A 9,760-nucleotide genomic window follows, 5' to 3' on the forward strand; every position below is an offset into this window, starting at 1 on the left:
ATTATAAAACAGGCTAAGATATATAAGAGCTATAATTACTATCGAGTCTATATTTCCCTCTTTTTCTAGCTTAACTAACTAGTTAATAGGCCCGGTTAGCTACTAATTATATCTAGTAGTATCCTGCCTTATAAGAACTCGATTCAAATATTTTTCCTACCTTTCGGTAATAATAACGATTAATTACAGATATTTCTACAGACAAGCCAACCCTATAGTACTAGTAACAAATCTGTTAATTATCTATTACGGCCCCAGTTTATATTATAAAGAACCCTTCTACTAACCTACCTACTATACGGCCTCCTGCTTTCCTCTCTCACTTCCGGCTAGCTCCTATATATATAACTAGTCCGCTTACGGATTACTATATAGCTTGCGGAGCCCTCTATTTTGGCTATATAAATAATTGCTTTGAGGCCTATTATAAGAAGAGTAATATAATACTTCCTCTAATCCGCAAGTTTTCTCTATATCTTTCTTATTTCTTTATAAGTAATAACCTGCTTTACCGGGCTTTCCGGATAAATATCCGGGTATATAATTATACTTTTGCCTTTATATTAATTAGCTATAAGAAAGATACCCGGATTAACTTCTCCTATAGAATCTAGTACTTTCAGATTTATAGCAAGCTCTTTTATTTCTAAGGCCTACTATAGCCTGCTATATATATTAAACCCTCCTTTATATAGCTCTTCTTCTATAACCTATTCTTTATAACTAATATATAGGCTACTAACTTCTCTTACTTAGATTATATAATTCTTTTATAGCTTACAGATATACTTATAAACTATAACCTGTTTATTATAGTTTATAAGATGGCCCGCAAGTATCTTATAAGCTAGTAAATCAATTTCCGGATCTTACTTAACTCGCAAATATACTTAATTCTCGAGTTAGATATAAATTATTATTATAAGAACCTTTCTATAAATAATAAGGTTATTATCCTTATTTCGGATAAATATATAGATACGAGCTACTATAATCTAGTACTAATAGTTTATAAGGCAGGCTGCAAGTATTTATAAATATATATAATTAATATTATATATATAATATATATACTACTTTACTATATCTTACTCTTTCTATATAGTAATCCGAGCTAGTATTACAAGTTATAATTATAGGACTATACTAGAATCTGCTAGTAAATATAGCTTAAATAATAGGCTTTTTACTAGTACTATCTCTATATCTATCTAGCCTTTTCCCTATTCTTTTATACTAGCTGCCTTTTCTAGTAATATATTATTAATATATATATTACTTATAAGATAACCTTACTTAACTAGCTCTGCTTATACTAGTAAAATATTTGTATAAATATCTATATAAGACTTATAAATGTTTTAATTTATAAGAATATCTATATAAGTAATATTAGCTATTACTTTATTCTTTTATTAAGCTTTACGAATAGTAATTACTTTATATAGTAGCTCTTTCAAGACTTAATAGCTATTATATAGTACTTTAGTAAGCCAAGCTTCTTTATTATATTTATAGCTAACCCGTACTAGCCTGAGATTATAGATTATTTCTTAAATAAGTAGTAAGTAATTAACTATCCAGATTTCCTTTACTAGGTCTTTATTCTAAAGATAAGAGAGCTTCTTACGGACCTTAAAAACTACCTTTTTAGATAGTATATAGGCTATATATATATAATTAAGTACTAGAAGTATAGCCTTTTATATATATATCTATTCTTATTTTTTAAGAAAGATATTATCTTCTTAATCTCTAATTTAATTAATGAGGTTATTTATACTAAGCTTTTAGACCCGTTATAGGATTCTATAGGCAAACTTACGGCCGTAATTACTAGCCAGATATCTTACGGGCTATATAGCCTCAATAATAATCCAAAAGCCCTATATATAGCCCGTAGTATATCTATAGCTCTGCTTATATATTAGAAGAGGTTCCCTAAAGTATTTATAGCTATAATAATTATTTATAAGAATAAGTATCCCGAATACTGGTACTAGAATAACGGCTATATATTTACGGTCTGTAAACCCGGCTTTCTAGGCCAGGAAGTCATCTGTAATAATTACTAGATTATTCCGTATAACTCGTATCTTTTCTAGAAGTTCTACTTATATATTAATATTAAGATTTATATATCTATATAAGTAATTAAATATATTTACAAGTATATTTATAAAAAAAATAGATTATTATAGTACGGCAGGCCGTACTTATTAAAAATTATATTATTTTAGTGGTTTTAAGGTTTAGGTTATATAGTAAAGGCTGCGGCCTTTTATATATAACTTGCGGAAATTATATAAGAAAGCTGGTTTTTCTATAGATTTAGAGAATAATTCTTTATAAGTATTTAATTAATTGAGCTTTTATATACTATATACTATTTATACTTTACTATTTATACTTTTAATTTATTATTTTACTATTAAATCACGTTTTATACTCTGGTATACTTTATATGGGTTTTTGTCTTATTATAGTTTCCCTTCTATATTATATAACTATTATTATCTCGAAAATAAATAATAAGATTATCTAATATCTCTAAGCTCGGTATATAGGCTCTATAAAGGCTTTCTAGTACTTATTCGAGTATCTAATATATTAGGAATTCCCTCTAGTTTAATATCTTATAATCTACTTTTCTAGATAATATATAGTCTGTTTTATAGCTAACTTCTTATCTGAATAGATTATAAACCGGACCGCAAATACCTGCTTTACCTTAATAGCCTTCTTTAAGTATAATATAATATATAAAAATAGTTACTAGTACCTATACTACAAGTTCCTATAGTACTTTATATGGGTTACTAAAACCCGGATATAGAAGTACTATAAGCGAGAATATAGTATTAGCTATATTTACTATTATAGCCTAGTTTCGGGCAAGCGGTTCTATTTATAGCTCTTACTAATAGTTATATATAGTCTATAGTCCTTTAACGAACTCTATTTAGTCGAGAATATCTATTATTTTATATACTATACTATCTATATTACCTATAGCTTAGTAGAGAATAATTAGAAATAGTTCTAGTACTTTAATAAAGCTATTTTATTAATAACTAGCTATAGTTTATAAATACTCTTTCTTATAGATATCTGCTAGTAGCTAATTACAGATATACAAGTAATTTAGAACTAGTATAAAAAGTATTTCTATAATAACTTGGCCTATAAGCTAGCCTATAATCCGTTAATTAACTTCCTGCTATCTTTAGTTAATTCTTACTATAATTACGGCCTCTTTTTACTTGATCTCGGCCTTACGGATCTCTAGCAAATACTTATAGATATTGCCCTGCCTAAAAATACCTTTAACTAGACTATAAGCTATTATATAGCTAATCTATAGGTTAATTATACCTATAAGACATTACTAGCGGCTATAATACAAGCCTAGCTAAATGTAAACTAGTACTCTTACTTCTAGATAATTATAGTAATAATTACAGACAATTTGCAAACTATCTACTTTTACTTATAAGGCTCTAGTAATACTAGTAAGACATTTCTTTATAAGATTCTCTATTACTATTACTATAGCCAAGATAAGGTAATTCTATATATAGTATTAACGGATATTATAGCTTTTCTTCTTCCGGATAGATATATATCTTACTTCTAGTTCCGGATTCTACTTGAGCTTAATAAGTTATTCGTAAGTATAATTACTAAAACAAGCCGGCTCGGGGCTCTCTTATAATCTATAAATCTAATTATCTGAAATAAGGTACCTATATAATACAAGTATTACTTTGAGATAATATACTAGCTAATAGTCGATTTACGGTCGGTTATAGATAATATTCTCTTTAGAAGAGTACCTATAATTCTCGGAAGAAACTTTGCCCAGATCTTACTAGTAGTTCTATATAGTTTGCAGGCTAATATAATATAGGCCTATTTATAGCGGATATAAATCTGGCTATAACTCTATTAGTTATTATTACGGATTAATATACAGGTCCGTAATAATCCGTCCGAATAGAATTTTATAGACTAGATTAGTAGTCTACTATATAACTTGTTTTTAAATAAGCAGATTATATTCCTGCCTTTTATTCCGTATATCTAGTTAGTTATAGACCTAATTAATTATATCTATCTATAAGAATAACTCTTATAGGCCCTATATAATTACCGGGCCTTTAGTAAATAGGCAATTCTATTAACTCTAAATAATATAGTCTGTAAGCTTAACTAAATAATTCTAGATATACTTCCTGGCCAGAAATAGATATATTTTATAATAGATTTAGCTAATATAAATAAGGCAGATCCTGAAATTACAGAATTATCTTTAGAGATCTTATAAAGTATCTATTTACTAGGTTTATCTCTTTCCAAGCTATAACTCAAGATTAGTATATCCGTAATACTCTTACGAAATCTCTATCCGCAGGAAGGGCTTTATAACGGATTATAGATATTAATATATAGCTTTAGAAGGTTCTTAATTCGGGTATAGCTACTAGATAGCGACTTTAATAGCCAGTTATAGATAATTCTACGGATTAAGCTCTAGTCTACAAATTAGTAACTATCTTTTATACTCTTCTATAAGTAGTTTCTACTTGCTTTATTCTTTATAATAACTATTAATAAGTTATAAGGCCAGTTATTTAAGGTAGTAGGAGTAGATTTATAGTTGCCGGTCTTTTCTTATAGCCAGTTCTATATGGCGGCCTTATAGGTAACCTTATAGACAGGGCTTTATATTCTTTTATTCTCTAATATAAACTATATAAGTAATATAGTATACCCAGAAATATTATAAGGTCTTACTTAGCTTTTAACTTACTTACAGGTAACTTTGTATACTTACAGGCTATTTTCCTTATTATATTATCCGTAAAGAGTCCGTACTTAATTTATATACTTAGCTAAAAGCCTTTATTATATTTTAACCCTACTCGGGACGAGTTTAGGGCAAAATTATTAATTGGCCCCGGAGCTTGCATAGGGCCGCCAATTAATAATTTTAGCGAAGCGGCCCTAAACTTGTCTCTTTACTATATTAATAGAAGATCCGTATAAAACGGACACTGCCACGTGACCAGTTTTTGTCTGTGCGGGAACACCAAACTCTCATGCTCTCTCACGCTCTCTCACGCTCTCTCACGCTCTCTCACACTCTCTCACACTCTCATACGCTCTCTCACACGCTCTAATGGCCCGCCCACGTTACTGCCACGAGTGCCAGACCTGCCTTATCTCTTTAAATTCCGAATCCCTTTGCAGACGTTGTGAAGAGCGGCACCGGATCCCACGAATAGCCCGCGCTACGGACCGCTACTCGACGTGTAAGCGTATCCGGCCGATAGTCGACTTCCCTCTCGATCGGAATAATCTACGAGCGTATACGTGCTCCGCGTGGCGCGATTCCTACCGCGAGCAAAAGGGGGAGCCGGTTTCACAAGAAGGACGGGCACGACGGTTCGCGCGGGTACAACGGGTAGTAGAGAAGGCCTTACGGGCAAGATTACGGAGGGAGAGGACGAGAAGGACTTGGCGAGAGAGGAAGAGAGAGTGGGAGGAAGGGGCTTTAAACGGAGGGTTTACACGAGGGGAGTTGGAGAGCTTTATGCTTCAGGACGAGCACTAGCTAGGGTCGCTAAGTGACGATGACTTTATAGCTTTGAAAGGGGCTTGGGAGGGTATACCGCGAGAGCAGGGCCCGCCGGGCTTAGAAGAGATTCGCGCGGCTCTTTATAAGAAGGAGGAATATAAGTGGGTAGTAGAGAGACTCCGGAAGAGCCCGTATCGGCATTGGGAGGACTGGACGGGTGGGAAGGGAGAGGGAGAGGAGAGAGGGGGAGAGGGGAGCTGGGAGGGCTCGACGGATGAGGGAGAGAGCTTTACGGACCGGCAAGACGGCTGGGGGGGCTTTACGGGTATAAGAGAGAGCTCTACGGGTCCGCAAGAGAGTTGGGAGGACTTAGCAGGAGGTTTTACGGATCCGCAAGAGAGCCGGGAGAGCTCCACGGGCCTAGCGGACGAGGGAGAGAGCCCGCAAGAGGACGGGAGGAGCTCTATAGGCCCGCAAGACTAGTACTGCTCTTCTTGCAATCAAAAGAAGCCTGTTATAGACTTTGGCCGCTTTTTTACGTGTAATACGTGCCGGGAACGTAATAAGAGAGCAAACCAGGCCCGGCACGTGAGACAAAAGGCTCTACTAAGGCAGGCTTAATTAAGCAATCTCGTATATAATTTATTAAAGTTAAAGACGTTATAATAAAGTTATAAAGGGTTTAAAGTAGATTAAAGGGTGCGGACTAGAAAACGAGTGCGCGCAGCAATTTTAGCGCGAAACGCACTGATTTCGACAACTAGCTGTACTAGTGCCCTTTAAGCTTAGCCGGGCGGAACAGACCTTCTTCATCATCATCATCATCATCATCATCATCATCATCATCATCAGCCTCATCATCAGCCTCAATACCACACAACAACCTCACCAGCTCCAGCTGAATGCGCTTGTCTCCCGTTGGCTCTGCATCATACCTAGGTAAATACAAGTTCGTAGCCATCACCACGTACAGGTGGGAGTTCGACTTTGCCAGCCCCAGAATGGATCCTCTGTCCATCACAGTTGCGGCTCTCAGCCTCGTGACAGGCATCAAAACCCTCCTCGTCTCAATCCATGACTTTACCAGCAAGTTTCGAGACGCACAAAGCGACCTCAACTTGGTCAAAAATGAGCTGGAATCGATTCAATATGCTCTCAAGTTTTTTGACGGATAAAACCCACTTGGTCCCGAATGAGCTCACAGAGCAGTTTTCGGGAATAATTACTCAGACACGAGATATCGTTGGTCAGATCTCAACGTCGATTGTTGAGCAGAGCACAGCAAGGATATCGCGTCGTCTTCGGTGGGTTGTAAGTGGTCGGGAAGATATAGAAAATTTGCGGTCTAGCCTCGAAGCTCACACAACGGCGTTGAATCTCGCGGTAGATTGTCTTGCATTGTATGTGTAATTCTGTGTTAATATGCAAGCATACTCATAATCACCAGATGCAACACGGCTGCTATTCAATCAGCGACTACCGCCATACGACAGGAGGACATTCCTCGGATTCTGCGTGAAATCACCCGACTTCGTATAACTGTCGAGCATAGTCCAAATATTATCTTACAAAGGTACATGGCAGATGTATCTGAGTATGCAGAATCAGTAGTCGGAGAAGAATCCATTGCTGGTGATTACACAAGCCGTGGAGCGGCGGCCGTCTTTAAGGGCGAGTTGGATATGATCGATGATAGCTACGAGGGAGGACCTTTCCCAAAGTCACTGACGCAATCCTCTGGGTCTGACAGCTTCAGTAACCACCCAAGCAACATTCGTTCTAGTGTCTCTGCAATTCGTGTGGAAGACAGGGATTCAGCAAGTATGGTGATGCCAGACTTAGTTCCCCTGGGCGTGCTCAACTCAGATCCTGTAGTCACTCCGACTTCACATCGTGAAATTGAGAGCTTGAAATCCTTTTCCGCGACGAAAGGCTCACAATCTTTTGAAACGGAACGGCCACCTTCTGAGGTAGTTGCTGAAATCATCAAGTGTGACAGAACCTTTTCCCCAGACAAATCACTTATCGAAAGCGCCGAGATCCAACGACGATTTCTGAGGGAAGAGGACCGCCTTGCGCTAGACGAAAGTCTTTGGAGAATTGCTTATGACCCTGGCTCCCAGAAAAGATCGGTTGAGCTCAGAGCTTGTTTGGCCGCTGGAGCTGATCCTAAAAGTGATAAGGAGGTCGATTGTCCTGGCCTTCTCAACACGCGAGGCCTCGTATGGAGAATGGTGTACGTTGAAGACAATGAGTCTTTGAAAAGTGCTCTATTGTTCGGCGCTGATCACTCCCTTACTGCCAGCACAGCAGAAAGAACCTCTATATCTCCCTTGTACTATGCGGCAACTCACTTCAATCACGAAGCTGTAGAATTACTGCTCCATTCGGGAGCAGACCCTCGCAAACATGGTTCTTTTCTGGATATTGCATTCGCAGCATTTCGAGATCTGAAAGTTCCAATACTTGAGAGTCAAGTTCGACTGCTAGATTTGCTTGATGTCATTATGGCCCGTCACCAAATCTTTGATCGTCCTCTCTCTGCCAAGCTTCTCAGGGCAGCGATCAAATCTGCTGCCACTCCAGATAGCTTTTACGGGCTGGACGTGATCAACTTCCTTCTCCAAGAAGGAATTTTTTATCCCGACATTCTTCGAGATGTCTTGCAGCACTTCCAGCTCGAATATATTACCTTAGATCTCATGGGATGCATTCTTGAGAAAGCTAAGCTCTACAACAGCCTCCATGAGGTCTCTATGAACCTACCATGCGCCCAACAACAATGTCGAAACACAACCCCAATGTCGATGGACGATCTTAAAGTTCTTCAATTCTTGCTCCAAAAAGGCGTTACATTCGCTGACTATGACAATCTAATCTACTCCATACTTTTTGCAATCTATTCCTCCAATATCGAGTACCCTGATGGATTCGACCAGGACGCGAGATGGTTCTGGGGGGTGAGAATTATAAAAGAACCACGTTCCCAAGTCAACACCAAGCCACGCGCTCTCCTCGTGTTAGTGATCCTCAAGCTCATCGCCCAACAAGGTGGTAGATTCGATGTGCTCAAGAAGAGAAAGTGGAAAAATATGGCCGGGTTAAATGGAGACACACAAACACCACGTTCAGGTTCCGAGAGAGATTTTTTGAGTTTCATAACTTGGCGACATGCGAATAATATGGGATTTGATTCGGGAAACGGCGTGAGGCATCGCAAAATTGAGAAACAGGTATTAGAAATGGCGCTTGAAAAGCCGTCGAAGATCAAAAATGGACTGATCAAGAGCGAGAAGTTTGCAGCGGATGCTCTTGCAGCTTTTCTTGTAGTCCCAACTGCTTCGAAGCTGAAATATAAGTAAAAATGTGATTTAAGGGGCTAATATCGCGTGGGTTAATTACTGTTAGTGCATTGCCTCTACGCATCGCCTCTACGCATCGCCTCTAGGCGCATTGCCCTTAAGAGGCAATACACGTGACACTGCGAAATTTAGGGAATAGCTAGTCCCAATTAGGCTTAATTAGAAAGTGGACCTTAAAGACTAACCTTTTAAGCTTTATTTTCCCTTTTTAATAAAATAACTTTTTATTAAATTATATATAATATATAAATATAAATATATAAATATATTTTATATTCTTAATAAATTAATATTAATTACTTTATATATATAAATTAAAAAAAGATTTAATTAAGTTTTAAAAGTATTTAATAACTTAAAATAAATCTTTACTTATAAATAAATCTTTACTTTTAATAAAATATTAAAGGTTTTATAAGTTAAGTATTATTTATATTTTTTAATATTATATAAATTTATAATAAAAAAATAGGAGTTTTAATATAAAAAAACTCTTATATTTAATACTAGTATATAAATTAATTAGAGAAAAATATAATATTATATAATATTATTTTCTTTATAAATATAATATAGCTAGATAGAGCTATAAGTAAAGCCTTAGCTAGAATTAGCCGAATTGCTCTAATTACTATAATTAGCTAGTTTATTATATTATAATAATATTAGTTCTAATTTATATAATTAAAGAAGGATTTTCTAAGCCTTATAAAAGAACTAGAAATTAGTTTCTATATTAAATATAACTAATTTTTATTATATAACTTGACTTATTACTTATTATTACTTAATTATCTTATAAGTTAATCTTTTTAAC

General features: G+C 35.8%; 2 protein-coding genes across 2 annotated transcripts; both read left to right on the plus strand.

The window, feature by feature from the left end:
• Positions 1-413: 413 nt before the first annotated feature.
• K444DRAFT_541311 (uncharacterized protein) lies at positions 414-614 on the plus strand (the record flags this gene model as incomplete). The annotated part of the gene is made up of 1 exon (XM_024875784.1): positions 414-614. A coding segment is annotated over one exon (201 nt), but the record flags the coding sequence as incomplete, so codon positions are not given.
• Positions 615-6,432: 5,818 nt separating this feature from the next.
• K444DRAFT_668090 (uncharacterized protein) lies at positions 6,433-9,106 on the plus strand. The gene is made up of 2 exons (XM_024887370.1): positions 6,433-6,981; positions 7,029-9,106. The coding sequence occupies exons 1-2, from the start codon at positions 6,656-6,658 to the stop codon at positions 8,941-8,943; spliced, it is 2,241 nt and encodes a 746-aa protein (XP_024730401.1). The 5' UTR covers positions 6,433-6,655; the 3' UTR covers positions 8,944-9,106.
• The last annotated feature ends 654 nt before the right edge of the window (positions 9,107-9,760 follow it).

The sequence above is a fragment of the Hyaloscypha bicolor genome (assembly GCF_002865645.1).
Source record: "Hyaloscypha bicolor E unplaced genomic scaffold K444scaffold_142, whole genome shotgun sequence".
In the NCBI taxonomy this organism is placed as follows: Eukaryota; Fungi; Ascomycota; class Leotiomycetes; order Helotiales; family Hyaloscyphaceae; genus Hyaloscypha; species Hyaloscypha bicolor.